Source organism: Adiantum capillus-veneris, chromosome 8 (assembly GCF_014529385.1).
Source record: "Adiantum capillus-veneris isolate H3 chromosome 8, ASM1452938v2, whole genome shotgun sequence".
Taxonomy (NCBI): Eukaryota; Viridiplantae; Streptophyta; class Polypodiopsida; order Polypodiales; family Pteridaceae; genus Adiantum; species Adiantum capillus-veneris.
Genome location: NC_140938.1, coordinates 158,128,900 through 158,145,556, shown reverse-complemented (window position 1 = coordinate 158,145,556; position 16,657 = coordinate 158,128,900). Strand labels below are relative to the sequence as shown.

General features: G+C 43.6%; 1 protein-coding gene across 1 annotated transcript; it reads left to right on the top strand.

The window, feature by feature from the left end:
* The first annotated feature begins 999 nt into the window (after positions 1-999).
* On the top strand, positions 1,000-5,043 carry LOC147453244 (potassium transporter 11-like). Its single transcript, XM_086518689.1, has 9 exons — positions 1,000-1,297; positions 1,554-1,779; positions 1,864-2,109; positions 2,717-2,767; positions 2,849-3,112; positions 3,192-3,244; positions 3,325-3,439; positions 3,557-3,811; positions 3,901-5,043. The coding sequence occupies exons 1-9, from the start codon at positions 1,199-1,201 to the stop codon at positions 4,953-4,955; spliced, it is 2,364 nt and encodes a 787-aa protein (XP_086374815.1). The 5' UTR covers positions 1,000-1,198; the 3' UTR covers positions 4,956-5,043.
* The last annotated feature ends 11,614 nt before the right edge of the window (positions 5,044-16,657 follow it).

The following is a 16,657-nucleotide window of genomic DNA, read 5'->3' as shown; positions in this document are numbered from 1 at the left end:
CTCCATAGACCATAACTCCGGACATGCCAAAGTGGAGTTTTGAAGAAATCTTCAATAACAATGGTAAGAGAAGGACGTGTCTCTAACTTCTCTTTGAGAATTTCACGAATAACAATGTTCTTAGAGCGTCACTCCCATTCCTTCAACTCCTCCACATCCACATTCTCAACATTCTTTCTTTGAGCCATAGCTTGCATGAGGAAGGAATTAGGAACCACATTACTACCACATACATCAGCCCAAGACTTGTTTGTACGTAAATTTTTCATGTCTCATTGGTGTCAATTTTCTCCTCTTTCAATACATGGTCATGTGCTCCTTCAAAGCATTAAGTCCACAAGAGAGCGTTTACATTCCTTGACTTCCTCTTGAAGTTGCATCAAACGTGTTGTTTTCATCTCAAGTGTCCTCTTGAGATTCTCATTCTCAACCACAAGAACCCTTAACATTCTTTTTTCTATTGCAAATGTCCGTAAGTCTTTACCTTGTTTGTTTACGATCTCTTGCAACGATACCAAGTATGCCATGATCATGGTTTTCGATGTCGTTGGTTGAGTGGTTGTGTTGCTATCTCCACACTTGGAGATTTTGGATCATTTTCTACAATAGTTGTGGACCTTGTTGAAGAAAAAGAACCCTTGCGAGTACAATGTGCACTGCACACACACTCACACACACACACACACACACACACACAGAGAGAGAGAGGCATTGTTCTCGTCCTAGAGTTATTCTAAAGACTACGTTTTATTCTCCCACGTGGACACATAGATACACTTCCCACTGCTCACCCACCCACCTGATCTAGGGGGACCTTGGAGTATCGTGTCTTGTTACAAACTGTGGGTAGTGCTGTGTTTTTATATAAACTTTATGAATGCCTTGGGGCTTTTTAAATCCTACACAAGGCGCCACTCTCTTTTAAGTCTTCCTCTCTCTCAACCCGCACGCGTAGAAAAGATTCTGCGCTCACGTGAAAGGGAAACCGTGTTCAATCTGCGTATGACGAACTCCCAATAATTGAACTGTTTATGTGCTTTTCTGTTAGTTGCTCAGGGAAGGAGACTGAGAGAGAGAGAGAGAGAGAGAGAGAGAGAGAGAGAGGTCCGTGCTTTCGCTGCGAAAAAGCAAAAGCGATGATTTTGCCTCTTGCCGTAGAAGTGTAGAGTTTGCAACAAGCTCTCTGCTCTTAGTGGGCATGTTGGGCTCTTCCCAGATGGACAATTCGCACTTGCAGCTGGACCAACCGCTCGATGTCGAGGCTGGGCGACTCAGAGGTCTATTAACTGCAAGAAAGGTACTCCTCTACTCTGTCACTGAATTCTGTCATCTTACCCAAACCCTATGTTTGAATTTTTTATTTCCAAAGCTAACCATTTGTTCGGAAATGGATAGTTGCTTTTCTTGTCTATGGAGAGGTCTCACGTAGTCGGTACACGCTAGGTTCTCATGCACACACATAAAATGGCTCATCTGAGATGCACAGTCTTTTATATGTATTCATCAAACAAAACATCACTACCGCCTAACCATGGGCTTTTGGACTTGTGCAGGCCATTCCAGCTTTTCTCACCCTCCGCTTTGCATTTCAAAGCCTTGGGGTTGTTTATGGGGACCTTGGAACTTCCCCTTTGTATGTCTTTCACAGCATCTTTCCTGATGGATTTGATGATAGGGAAGATCTAATGGGAGCTCTTGCCTTGATTACTTATGCATTATTCCTGTTACCTCTTCTGAAATATACAATGATTGTTATGCGAGCAAACGACAATGGGGAAGGTAACCATGGAATCAAAAGGCCATCATATGTTGGAGTGAGGTGCTATTTATGATCTATTAGTCTGATGTTGCTTTTCTTTTTAGGAGGATCTTTTGCGCTTTACTCACTAATATGCCGCCATGTTAAGATAAACACTATTCCCAATCAACACCCAACGGATCGAGCATTGACCACGTACCATCGATATCATGCTGATGCAAAGCCATTAGCGAGCAGGACAAAGAGATGGCTGGAAGAGAATTACTATGGTTCTAGGCTTCTTGTGCTGTTGGTCCTTTTTGGCACATCTATGCTTATTGGAGATGGCATATTGACCCCTGCAATGTCAGGTATTTAAACGTCAATTTTCTGCTCCATTGCCATTCTACTCACACATGAGAAATGTGATTAGTTTCAAATAAAAGCTACAGTTCCCTTGGGGTGCTTTGACAATATAGGAGGAAAACCGGTTCTGTAAGTGGAAAGAGAGAGAGTCAATTTTAGGATTGAAAATCTGATTGATGTATACGTTATAGGAACATTGTGGTAGAGGTAGATGAAAGCATTGAGGTAGACCTCCTATAGAGCGTCTCATTCTGTAACCAAAAACTTATACTTGTGCTTCACAGCATTTGGCCTTGGATAAGATCAGCGATGTAGCTTATAGATTCAAGAATAAAGATATTAGAAGGTTGGAAGCTACGTAATGCATTTCATGTGAGCATTCTTAGGCCTTTTGTGGGTGATGTGCCAGAAGATATGTCGGTTAAGGAATTGGACTGGATCTTATTTTCTAAGCAGATTATGGCATGTAAGGAAAGGAAAGTCAAGGGAACAGTTACCTTGCTCTAGTCGTCTAGCCATAACCATCATTTTTTTCCATGTACCTTAACAAGGTTGACAGATGTTTCTCACCAAGTTCTATCCAGTCGATTGAACTGTTTTGTTTACCTGCAGTACTGTCATCGGTTGGTGGGCTTGAGCTGAATGACACAAACATCAGTAAGGGTGAGTGGTTTTACCTGGAAATCTCACCCTTGCCACTTCTGCAAGTGCCTTAAGAAGTAACAAATGTGTGTTTCTTGGCAGACTGGGTGGTGACAATAGCTTGCATTATCTTAGTGGCTCTGTTTAGTGTGCAGCGCTTTGGTACAAGCAAAGTGGGCTGGCTCTTTGCCCCTGCGGTTTTTGTTTGGCTTCTCTCTATTGGCAGTATTGGTATATATAACATCATTAAGCATGACCATGGAGTTCTGCAAGCATTCCTCAACCCTGTGTATATAGTACGTTACGTGATGAGAAACAAAAAGCGGAGCTGGGTTTCTCTTGGAGGTGTTCTTCTCAGTATTACAGGTTGGTCATCAAGGAGGAGCTTATTTGCAATGTGATTTGACATGAATTGCTGAATTTTTCTGACGTTTAAATTTTGCAGGTACTGAGGCGCTGTATGCTGATGTAGGGCATTTTTCAACGTCTGCGGTCCAGGTATGTTCATGCACATATTTAGTGCAATTACATCGGAACTCTAGTGGTAGAACTAATCATATCCTGTGTTAATTGTTTAGATTGCTTTTGGAGGCTATGTTTTCCCGTGCTTGCTCGCATCATATGTGGGTCAAGCTGCCTATCTTGCTAAGCATCCTGATGATGTCTCACAAGCCTTTTACAAGTCTATACCTGGTAAGAAGTCCTCATTTTGCAAGGTATATAGCTCTATTGCTTATGCCCATTCATGGGCGGTGCATTCCATGTCCTTGAGCATTTGTAAACAACCAATCTCTTCCCTTCTTATGTCAGGACCGGTGTATTGGCCAGTATTTGTTATTGCAACTATCGTTGCAATCATTGCAAGCCAGGCAACCATTTCCGCCACGTTCTCGATTGTCAAGCAGTCAGTGGCTCTTGGTTGCTTTCCGAGGGTGAAAGTGATTTACACCTCGACACAGCATTTAGGACAGGTTTACATCCCAGAAATAAACTGGATATTGATGGTCCTTTGCATCATCATAACGGCAGGTTTTCAGGGAACGGTACAAATAGGAAACGCGTACGGTTAGTTTCTTAGACTTCTCCTCTCATCATTCATCGATTTCTATGTTTGGAACGCTATTTATAATGGCTTGATATTGTTGGTTTTGCAGGAATTGCAGTGGTTGCGTTGATGCTCGTGACTACAATTTTAATGGGCTTGGTCATGTTACTAGTCTGGAGAACACGGCTTATATGGATTGTCATCTTTGTTTCTGTCTATCTTGTTGTCGAATTGGCCCTATTGTCATCCATGCTATTCAAATTTGAGCAAGGTGGCTGGGCTCCATTGGCTATCGGTGCTGTGTTCTTGCTTGTTATGTACTCGTGGCATTATGGCACCCTGAAGAAGCATGAGATCGAATTGCAAAACAAGCTGCCAATGGATTGGATCCTGCATTTAGCTGGTCGCTATGAATCGATGAGGGTGCCGGGGATTGGGTTCATATACTCAGAATTGGCTCATGGAGTTCCGTCAATTTTCTCCCATTTTATGACCCATATCCCAGCTATGCACACGGTGGTAGTCTTCGTCTGCATAAAATACCTTCCTGTAAATACTGTTCCAAACGAGGAGAGGTTCCTTTTCAGACAAATTGGTGGTCAAGAGTACCGTCTATACCGATGTGTAGTTCGATATGGATACAGGGACCTTCACAAGAGGGATGAAAAGTTTGAGGACAATTTATTAGAGAATTTAGCTCAGTACATTAGATTTCATACAACGCTAGAGACTTCCGAGGAAGGAAGTGGGTCGCAACTCTCAGAAACCTCGGTGTTTGCGAGGGCAATGGAGTCCCAAATTACGGGAGGCAGCGACTCCATCGTGTCCGTCGAATCGGAAAGGTCGATTGAGATGACATCTCTTCAGTCTTCTTCACTGCCACAGGACATTAGTGCAAGTCAGCATGTTAGATTTGCGCTCCCACAGCAAGAACCATCAGAAGCTGAAAGTGTACTCACTTTCCTAAATGAAGCCAAGTATCATGGTGTTGTCCATATCCTTGGAGATGTTGTTGTGAGAGCGCGGCATGACTCAAGTTGGCTAAAAAAATTTGCTGTGGACTACATGTATGCCTTTCTTCGGCGATTTTGTAGGGAAAACAGTGCAATATTGAACATCCCGCACGAGACTCTCTTCAATGTTGGGCAAGTGTACTATGTATAAAAATCCTCCATGCATGTGACATAAGTTCTAGGTGTGTACAAAGCGGAATGACCAACTGTACAAAATATAGAGGATCTCCTTTGTGTTCTGAGAAGTGGTCCCAAGCTCAATGTCCCCTCTCTCTCTCTCTCTCTCTCTCACACACACACACACACACACACACACACACACACACACACGTAACTTTGCTCCTCCTGGGACTGACAATAAGGTTTTGAGTAGGTTAAATTGTCAAAAGTGATAGGGAGTCCAAGGACGGCTTGTACAATGAAAGCAAACGATGGTGGTAAAAAGTGCAGAGATGTAGAGCACCCAGCATAGCAGCATGCCGAAGGTGTTGAGTTTGAGGCAGGTGGCTGGTGGAGCATCAAAGTGTACTGGGTAGTGTTCTGATGGAGGACATGTTCCTCCTCTTGGCCAGTGTCAGAGAAGGTCGTGTCGTCTCCTTGGGCATATTGAAAGAAAATTTCTATAGAACTATTAAAAGATTGCTCAAATTGATTATGTGGTTCAAGAAATTTCTAGAGAACTATTAAATGATTTCTCAAAATTGATTAGGTCTCCCCAATCCAATCTTAGGAGAATAAAAAACCTATGGAAACATCTAAAGTGCATAAGTGAAGGGTGAGTTCACGAAATGAAAAGACCATGAAAGTGAAAAGTCAAAATACTTTTTGTGGCCATATAAGAGAGGCGATGGTCTAATGCACATTCGTTTTTCTTTTGCTTTTTTTCCTTGGACAATTTTTCGCTCTTTTAGAGTGCCCTTGTGTTATATAGGGGGTGTTTTTGAAGCCATTAGGTATACCTATTAATATGATTATGTATAAACCACATTAAAAAAAAAACAAAAAAAAACAAGGATACTCTTGTCATCGGATAGATCTTCAAGATCTCTTGGAACAGTCTCCTACGACATTAAAGTTCTCTTCTTCTTTTCTCTCTTTTTGTCGATTGGAGACGACGAGGTCTCTCTCTCTCTCTCTCTCTCTCTCTCTCTCTCTCTCTATTCTGGGATCTCGTCCAACGAGCCCCCCCCCCCCCCCCCCCCTCTCTCTCTCTCTCTCTCTCTCTCTCTATTCTGGGATCCCGTCCAACGAGCCCCCCCCCTCTCTCTCTCTCTCTCTCTCTCTCACACACACACACACACACACACACTTAGCCATCTAGCTAGTCCCAAAAATAATGCCTTCCGGCTATCCACTTTTTGCAATTTGGCACCACTCTAACACAATCCTGTCCAAAAACAAAATATAGTAGAAACATAATCATGATTATTTGAGAATGATTCTCAATCTAGCATGCAAAGGCCATTCACCACACCAGCAAGAAATGATTTTCGTCATGCTTTTGTCCCGATAGCCATCCAATAAGTTGGTTATTAGAGTAGATGAGCCACTAAGGATGCATGGCCAAGAGTGTGTGGCCCATCATTATGCACACCTTGGTCCATAAAAAGTTCAAATTTTAGAGAAGTGATTGGTTGAGAGCCCAACTTTTTTAACCTTCTCTTGGAAGAGAAATGCCTCTTTAGCATCAGTTTTCAAAACAGTGAAATCCAATGTGCATCAATTTTTAAAGGTCTATATTGACACAATAAAAGTCCCCTTGAAAAGACAAATCCAAACATATCTCCATATGTCTCGTTTGCATTGAATAGACCCCCCCCCCCGGCCGAAAACCCAAAACTACTGCGACTAGTGCAATTACCCCACCCTGACAGGCATCATGATCCATGTTCCTCCTCACTTGCAAATTTTGACCACACAACATTGACCTAGAGTGTCAATATAAGCCCATGTGTATGATCCATTTGGTTACATTAAGATTATTTGCATTGCAAAAGAGAGAACAATTACCTATTCTGTCATCTCAAAGGAATGTGGTATTATGCAAGAAGTTGACATCAGCAGACCAATTATGATGACACAATTATCATGCTTGCTTGAAGAATGAGAGATCGTTTCCGATCCCACATTTTGTCTCTAAGACTGCATTGATAGTGGGGTATTCTTTTTTTTCCCTCAAAACACACAAAGGTGAGTAGATTATATCGACAACCACAAACAATTACAAATTCTTGTCATGCTCATGCCAAGCCATGAAATCTCGAATGGACCATAAATACATCGGTTGATAGGGGAGCCACCCTGCGGCGGCAGAGATAGGGCCCGCGCCCTTTATCCGTGAGAGTCAGTTGCTTCAGTCTCAATTATCCCACTCCATTCATCAGAGTTCTTGCATTTCCCAAAGGCTACAATTGCCTCCCTGTTTTCTTATATTATCTCTGTGAATCGTTCTATTTCCATGGTTTGTCAAATATCCGTGTCAAATATCTGACAGTTCCTACCTAGATACCAAACTTCTTCCCCCGTCCACTGTGAAGGCCCAAGTAGGCGGTTTTACACGAAAACTTATTGAAAAATGATGTAAAGAAGCCGTGGCATTCAAGTGGAAAGAGGATATTAGATACTGGAAAGGGATGGCTTGGTATTGATCTTCATGGGGCCCCATTGTGGAAGGTCTGAGCCTTGATAACCATTGGCTTGAAATTGCTAGGAACCTGAACCATAAGGGCCTTGACACCTTGGATTCTTTGTGGAATGATCAAAAAGGGGATTGGGAAACCTTGGTGCACCTGAAGGTTTGTCGTAACCTCTTGCTTTAGTAGGAAGTCCTCGTTGAGAGGCTATTAGAAAAGGTATCAATCCTAGCCCTTCCTCCCTGCTCCACACTGCTTGATTGGAAAGCTTGCAAGTGGCCTCGAGAGAGATTGTTTAGCTCACCCAAGACTCTTCAGGAAGTGAAACAATAGGACGCCTGCGAGAAGGCATTGGATTATTTGCATTGTGTGCTGCCACCTTTTCTACAATGCGTCCACGTCCAATGCCAGTGGTGCCTGGACGATCTGACCAATCCACTCTCTTCAACAAAACATGTTGAACATAGCATTGCTGGATAAAGTAAATTGCTACTTGGTTGTTGTTTGGTAGGCATCTCTCTTGTCGTATAAACCTTTGCAGCAATACACGTGCTAGTCCTTTATGTTGCAAATCAGAGAGCTTTAATGGAGCTGTATCTTTTGTATTGCCACTTATTTGAAATAGTTGATGGCGTACAAAGTGATTAGGGCAAAGCTTTTTGCACTCTTTAAGGGTTAATGGTTCGCTCTGCAGCTCAGATTCATCTTCTTCAATGTTGGCAATAGTAGAAAGATCTGCTTGTCCACATCTAACTTGTTCTTCTTTAAAAATTGCCTGAGCTTCAACGTGGTTGAGTTCTTCTTCCATATCTGCATATCAGGTGAACATGTCATTACTTTTAAATACCCATTCAATTAATTTGACATTGGACAGTATATCGAATGACAAACATAGAATTTTTGTTCAATTAAACATACAATTAAATCTGACACCAAAAGTAAAACAATGATGAATCATGAGACTGCGTTTTCATTAATCATCAGCTGGTCATAAGCCAGATGTCATTACAATGTTGTAACCCACTCTATGGGCACCATTTAAACATAAGGAGAGATCAAAAGCATTAGGCTGGGTTTTGGGGTGAACGCGCTTGCCGGTTTCAAGATGAGCAAGTACATTACTCAAAAAATGTTTCTTGCTTTGTTCTTGGGGCTCTGATAAGCACTTCAAAATGCGTTTACATGTATGAAACATGGAATAAATATCCATAGCTTTGGTCCAGGAGGGAGGATTACTAGATATACATTCAGGGGCTGCCCATGGATAATCTCTCTCATATTGTTTTCTAGTTTCTATCTGCATATCGCGTAGAGGAGGAAAACCGGCTGTCGTATTTGTTTTGGTGCATGAACCCCAATCCACAATGTCGGCGTAAACACCTTTTTCGCCAAAATGCAGCATCATATTGCGAGAGTGTAGATCATTATGGAGGTAGTTATGCGTATGTATATACTTCAGAGTTTGGAGGAGAGCATTGATGATCTGCAAAATATTCTCCTGGAATAGCTCTATTGTTCCTGCAGTGAGTACGTAATCGTGAATGACAGGCTGGCTGCCGTCTGCAGTGCATTCTTTGATCCATTGCTCCACATGGCCGCCATTCCAAAATCGTGAAATGAGCATAGGTCACTCCACGTGCATTAGAAAAAAAATGGACTCTCCATGGGCCTTGTAAGAATCCCTAATTTAAAGGAAGCCTGCCAAAATTAAGGGGGACAAAGGCTTTGAATGGGGCTATTTTGGTAGGGTCTCCTCCACCTTTGATCCCTAAAAAGGTAGGGGGAAGGGGGGAGGGGGGGGGGGGGGGGGTTAACCATTTAAAAAGTAGGGAAAGGGGGGGTAAACCATTTGAAAAGTAGGGGGGTAGGGGGTCTTCTCTCTCTACCTTTTTGGCCAACTTGTAAGTGGCTTCTTAACTCTCCCATGCCACCTAAGCAAATCCGTGGGTCAAAGAGGTCAAAAAAATGACTTTTTTCAAAAACTTTCAAAAAAACTCTATTCCCCCCTAAAAAGTACCCCCAACATATACACATAATAAAAAAAAGTTTTTAAAGTTAAATTACTCAAAATTCAAATTTTTTTGACTCCATCCAAACTTTTAAAAAATTCCCCCCAAAATTGAAAACTCTCTCTCCTAATCTAAGCTCCTCTCCTACACCCATCCCCCTTGCACCTGCACCTGCTGCTGCACCTACGCACCCATCTCTGCATCCTTCAAGCTCCATCTCTCTATCCTACAAGCTCTATCTCTCCATCCTTCAATCTCCATCTCTCCATCCGACAAGCTCTATCTCTCCATCCTTCAAGCTCCATCTGTCCATCCTACAATGCCTCTTGACGACGTGACCAATGTCCCAGCAAGCTCTTCACGCGGTAGGTCTCCAGGGCTTTTCCTACGCCTACCTCAAGAGTATGTTCCGACAAAGAAAACATGCTTGGGTACATTACCTTCAGCCAACGAACGCCGCGCTCAAGGGGAGAAGAATGTGGATCTCTAGACAGACGGATGCTTGTATCCAAAGGATCCTTCTCTCAATGTTTATCCGTCTTTTACAAACATTCCATCACTGTTGCAATACGTTGGAAATGGAGAGCAAGGTTTGTTGGGCTACTGCAAGAGACTCAACAAACACGAGATTTCGCGGTCCGAAATGTTTTGCGTCATTGGCAGTTGCTCAATGGGAGTTTCCACAATCTTCAAGCTCAGATGCAAACAGCTACTAGTGCGCTTGAGGAGGCAAAGAGCACCATCACAACCAAGGAAAATGTAATTAAAAAGCTTGAGGATACTCTTTCACACATGAAGAGTACTGCCATGGGAGGTAGGGTGAGGAAACGAGAGTTGTCCGAAATTCAGACTCTTGCACCACGTGGAGGTGCAAGAAAACGAAGGGTGACAGCTATGAGGTAACATGTTCTATCCCTCATGTTGTTTAAGTTTAATACGGCTCATCATTGTTGTTTTGGGCAATAGGAACTTCGTCCAAGAAACGTGTGGCGGCGAGAATGCGTCAGCTAGGGCTACTTTACTTCGTTCTTGTTTTAACAAAGAGGATTTTATTGGGATGCTTGATGCTCTAGAGGAAAAACACTTGAAAGACGCAATCACTAAGAGAGTTCTTAGAGATTTTTCTAATATTGTCACTGATCTAGATGTTCACGATATTTGTGATGCTGTTGGGATTAGTACCAAGGGCTATCAAGCAATACATCTAGTGTTAAAAGATGCATTAAGAAGTCGAGGAGTCACGGAAAACCTATTCCCACTTCCTCACAGAATGAAGATTGCCAAGAAGGTGTCAAATGAAGATGTTGTTCACCGATTAGGGAACTACTTGTATATTGAAGACACGATGCCTCTTCAGCCGCTCCGTAGCAAATCACAAGGAAGGAAGGGCTGTGGGAAGGGAAGCGGTGCTGTTTCTAACAGTGTGTTGCGGACCGAAGGGTTTGTTTACACCAAATTCAACAATATCTTTGTGGACTTGACACGATTGCAGCAGTCCATGGCTGTTTTCTACAATTTGAGTGATGCAGGTTAGTTTAGAGTTTCCTACATGCTCTATGATGTGTCATAACATGCATTCTAAGGCTTTATTGTGTTGGCAGTTCTTGAAGGCAAGCTTGTGTTCGTGCTGAAGTTGGATGAGTGTGTAATTGTTAAAGGGAGAAAGTTGGAGAGAATGAGCATCACGCTTATGAATGAAGCCCTAGCTTATGCCAAGCAATCTTGCAGTTCGAGTGAAGCGACAAAGCCCTCTTTTAGTGTGCAATCAGAGAAGGATAGATGGTGGCTTGGTGCAATTGAAGTTCCGAAAGAGACACATGAAGTCCTTGCATGGATTTTCAGTAGAATCCCATGGGTCACAGAGGTCATTAAAGCTCAAATAAACGGTGAGAAGCTCATGGTTCCAGGACGTGGGGAGTTTGATGTTGAATGGCATTTAGGTGGTGATCTAAAGACCATAAAGTGCATGCTTGGATGCAAACAAGGTGCAAATTCTTTACTTCCCTGTCCATTCTGTACGAAAGGGCACAAGACAAGTCGAGCAACTCAAGTGGAAGGTCAGAACGATGATAATGATGTCCATATAAATAGGGAGTGGCAAAGTTCAGTTCTTTCATGTGATATGCTGCAGGTGCCCAATAGGGATAGCAAAGATCCTGGGTGGAACCCCATAATTCCCTTCTCCCTCAACAATGTTCACTTTTGCACATTGCATGCGTTTATGCGAATATTTGATAGGATCTTAAAGCATCACATTGATTATGCTTTCACAATGAAGCCCCTTCAACGGTCAAAAGACTCCTTGCAGGGGGTGGAGACGCTCCTTAATGAGATTGGATGTCACCGATCAAGGGTGAACATTGTAGCAGAGACTTGTAGGGAGAAGACATATGAGGTGGCACAAAAGGTTTCCATGAATGGAGCCAAAGCACGTCGATTTTTCAAGAAGATGTCAAAGTCTCCAATGCAGGTATCCAAGGCAAGTGTCGATCTAGCAAGTGAGAAGCGATGGGAGTTGTGGAAAGATTTGTGTTCATGCACGACGGACAAAGATCCCAATGTGGAGGTTGCTAACCAACGCAAGCTAGTATGGTCATCCTTTCAAAAGGTTGTGCAATTGATGAATCTTTCAAGCACCACCGTTGAGCAGCGAGAGGAGTTCAAGAAGGTGCTTTATGAATCCACAAAGGCCGCTAAGGACGGATGGTCTGAAAGAAAGATTACACACTACATGGTTTGTTTTAACGGACTTAATACGTACGCAATGTTTGAAAATGTAACTTTTCTATTCGCTTATCTCCTTTTTGGTTGTTTTAGCACATTCTCTATGGGCATGGTGCATACTTCATGGACCGCTATGGTTCGCTTGATATATGGAGTACACAAGGCATGGAGAAGTCCCACTATCGAGCAAAAGGAGTCTACTTGAAGAATACTCGGCATGGTGGTGGTAGTTCACACTCCAACTCAAGAGATGTTTAATTGGTTTTTTAGGCACACCTTTGGGAGAACTCGTACTATTGAGAAAGCAAGAGAATCGATGTTAGCAAAGCAGTTACGCAACGCTTCCCGTACTGCAGCATCCGAGAAGTGGAAACGCTCGCGAGCGTCCCTCGGCCACGAAGCTTGGAGTGCAACTAAATATCGAAAAGGCAGCGTTTGGGCATCGCGTCAGCCGTCTGCATGATCCTGGTTTAGTTGTTCAATTCAATTGCTTTATTTGAGTTTCACTCAATTGGCCGCATAGTGTGAAAGGGCCCAAATCTCAAAAAAACCTATTTAAAGGTTGAAGGGGCTCATTTTGTCATCTTCCCTACTAGGTGCAACCATGGCACGAACAAAACAAACGGCTAGGATTGTATATCCAGAGGGGCCGGATGGCCAACGACTCAAAGGTATAGCAACAGAAGCTGGAACTTCACAAGCTCAAGGTGAAGTCCACACAGAAGAAGCTGGAGCTTCAAATCAGCATGGCCAGTCCTCTACAGCAGCAAAAGAGAGACGGAAGCATCGTCTTGTTGTCTCTTCATCGGACTCCAACGATTTTGATGGCAACAGGGAGGATGAGAGCGACCAGGGCAAAGAAACAAGTAGCCAAAAGCAGCCGTCAGAAGGCTCCGAAGAGACACAAACGGATGAAGATGCCCCATGGGTTGGCGTCCAAATACAAACTTATCAGGCTCACATGTCTATTGGGGGTCAGACACTTCCTAAAGGGAGTGGACCTACACCATCACATCCGGTCGATAGTGAAGAGCACAAATCAGATGGAGAGTGGGTGGAATTCGATTATGAGGTGTTGGAAGTGCCTGTGCAGAAAAAAAAGAGAAAGAGCATTGTCTACAAGAAGAGGAAGCAAGCTGCCCCGACTCGTGCCAAAAATGCACCTCCACGTTGACCTTAGAAGGTACGAAAGCGCAGCCGTGATTTTGCGGAGATTCGACACTATCAAAAGAGCACCGAGCTCTTGATTCGGAGGGCCCCTTTTGCAAGGCTGTGCAGGGAGGTTTTGCAATTGTATAACACTCAGTTTCGGATGGGCGCCGTGGCCATAGAGGCAGTCCAAGAGGCAGCAAAGCAATATTTAACTGGCATATTCAAGGATTCTAACCTCTATGCCATCCATGCAAAGCGTGTAACCATTATGCCCAAGGATATGCAGCTTGCTCGCCATTTGCACCATGAGGAGTAGCTTGTAATTAGGCATCAACCTTTTTGTATTTACGGAACTCCAAGATTGGGAAGAATTTGAATACAAGCGTCTTTTGGTTCAATATCCCACTTTGTGCATTGTATTGGGAAGAATTTTAATATAAGCGTCTTTTATTGTATACCCCAGTGCGCAATGTATTGTTTTAATTCTGCACCATGCAATGCAGCAGTGGTTCAAGTTTTGTCTACCTTCTATTGTATGTATGTAGCCATTGGCTTGTTATTGTGAAAAATTGCCTACGTTTAGCACCTTGGCTAAGTGGGGCAGGCACTTCCTGATGTATCCATGCTATGTGACTCACTATTGCATGGCAAAAACATCTACAAAGTGTTCAAAATGGCTTGGAATGCCCCCAAGTTGGCTGCCACAAGGGCGCGCATTTGGGGCATCCAGAGGCCTATGGATGGACATAATGCGCGCCCTTGTGGCAGCCTCTCCTAGTGCTTTGCTGACACTCTCCAGTGGTTTCCAGACAATTTTGACAAGCAATAAGTATGTTTTGTTTGCTTCAATGCTTCAATTAGCATAGATGCTGCTGGAATTCATCCCCCCTTAGTCCATGTCAGTCCTAAACTCCAGAAAGGGCTTAGATATTGCCACAAAGTTTACTCTTGTGGTTTGTTAATACAACTTTAGGTATCTGGGGCAAGATGGGCTTCAGGTCACCTGGGTATCCATGTCTTCCTGTTTTGCACCTGGGTATTATTGTCTTCTCACTCTGTTTTGTAACTGGATATGCTCCTATTCTCCAAGAAGGATTTAGATATTGCCACAGTTTTGTGGTTTGTTAATACATCTTTAGGTATCTGAGGCAAGATGGGCTTTAGGTTACCTGGGTATCCATGTGTTTCTCTTTTGCAACTGGGTATTAATGCCTTGAAACTCTGTTTTGTACTTGGGTATGCTCTTAGATGTGTCCAAATTCATCTGCCACAAGGACGCCCATTTGCACACTTCATCTGCTGATGGAAAGCCCTAATGCGCGCCCTTGTGGCAACATTGTTTAGGCACTTCCAAGCCCTTCACTAGGCGCATACATAACTTTGGAAGCCTAGAAATAACAAAGTATACATTTTTTAAATTTTAATGCCTGCCAAACCCTTTAGTAGTCATAGAAAAAATTATGGTGCTTCTCATACACAATGGAAGACCAACATATAAGAAATTCAAAACCTTGCAAGACAGAGAGTCATAGACAGCAACAAGTAGTTTCATTAAAGAAATCAATGCTTTACATGATATCCGGATTTTGCTTTAGGATCTTTCTAATTACAATTTTCTGGCGCTTGACCTTTTGGGGTGGCTCCCTGTTAAGTAAAGTGGTTGTGATTTCTTGGGTGTCATTAACCCCTACAACTTGGTTCATGCCGACATGGGCAATAAGGCGCCCGCGAAAGTTTACACCGAAAGTGGATATTGCAAAATCTTTCTTTACAAGCACTACAAGGTTGGCCGTTTGGGCAAGTGTTGTTAAACACAACGCCTTGGAGAGTGAACGGAGAGCAAAAATGTTGTAGCGACCATTGGGAGAGTAGTCGGCATGGACAAACACCACGACACCAGTGGGAAGTGTGCCGAGGTAGTGAGCAAGTGCCGCTTGAGGTCCGAACGGCGTCCTCCTCCCCCCTGACCGTTGCGCCCAGGCGTCAACCTCCAGAACATCCTGCAGAACATAGGTTTTCTGAGATATGGCACAGAATTATGATATAACATTAACAAAATCATTTGTAACAATCAAATGTAAGTGAGCATCTATACCTCTTGTCTACGATCCTGTCTACGATCCTCCTCATCGGCATCCGGGTGCAAGTAAAGATCCACGCTTGACTTTCCCTTTGGATCAAGAAAAAAAGGTGTTGCAGCAGGTGGTGGTGAATCCACTCTTGCGCGTTTAGCCAAACACATGGCTTGCACGGCTACAAACTCCTCCTCAGAGACCTTGGCCTGCTCGGCCGCTGCCACCTCGGCTTGTGCGATCGCCACTGTGTCCGCCAGAGTATTCCCCATGGGCAGTAGGAGATCATGGTCATGGGAGGTGGTGGTATCAAGCTCAAACTTTCCATGGGCATCGAGGATGGCAAAACACTCATCCATGCGAAGCTCAAAGGATTTCTCCAGATCGTGCATAAACACAAACTCCTCCCCACCCACCACAATGGAGGAGAAGCGGGTAATCTCTACCTCAGGGATGGCATCCCGAGTGGTGGTTCCTTCTGGCGGTCCCGAGGATGAACCGACTGATGGAGAGGCCTCCAAGAGGCCTTGAATCCCTAGAGGGTAGGTCAAGGCAAGCGTACTCTCCTCTGCGGATGAGTCAATGGCCGCGGGCTTGGGGTCCTTCACATCAGCCAATACCCCGCCGATCTGCAAGTGAGGTAGCACTACGTCAGGGCCTGCTGGGCACTCGTGAAGGAGGAAGATCATTATGGCCTGAACAAAGAAAAAAGTGTTTCCGATCCTTCCATTACGCATTGCTCGCACATCATCAGCTTTAAGCCGCACATATTGTCCGGCGGGTTGTGCTATGGTGGCAAAGCATGCAAGCTGCTGATGAAATGGCCTGTCCCCTTGGTAGATGTGGTGGAGAAGGCCTTCAGAGACCCATTTCCCTGGTTGGTTTGGTAACTCAACAATGAATCTCCCCATGCACGTGGAAATGTATGAAGTAATGTGCTCAAGAGATTGAGAGTGGAGGGTCAAGGTGGTTTCCAAATCGGGTTGGGTTGTGAAAAATGCTTGAAGCTCAGGGCGATTTGCATGCCCAACCTCAGTAAGGAATGCATCTAAAGCACTAGTAGCAGCCATGTCTTCTCTTTGCGTGATTGGGTATGCTAGGTCTCTCTGCAATGCTGGGATGAAAATGGTGAAATGAGGAGGTGGTCCTCCTTATATATACATATTCTATCTCGAAAAAAATAAAAAATATGGATTTAAAAAATAAATTTACACCACCTTAAAACTCAAGTACAACACCGTAAAACTTTTCAAAATCTTTAAT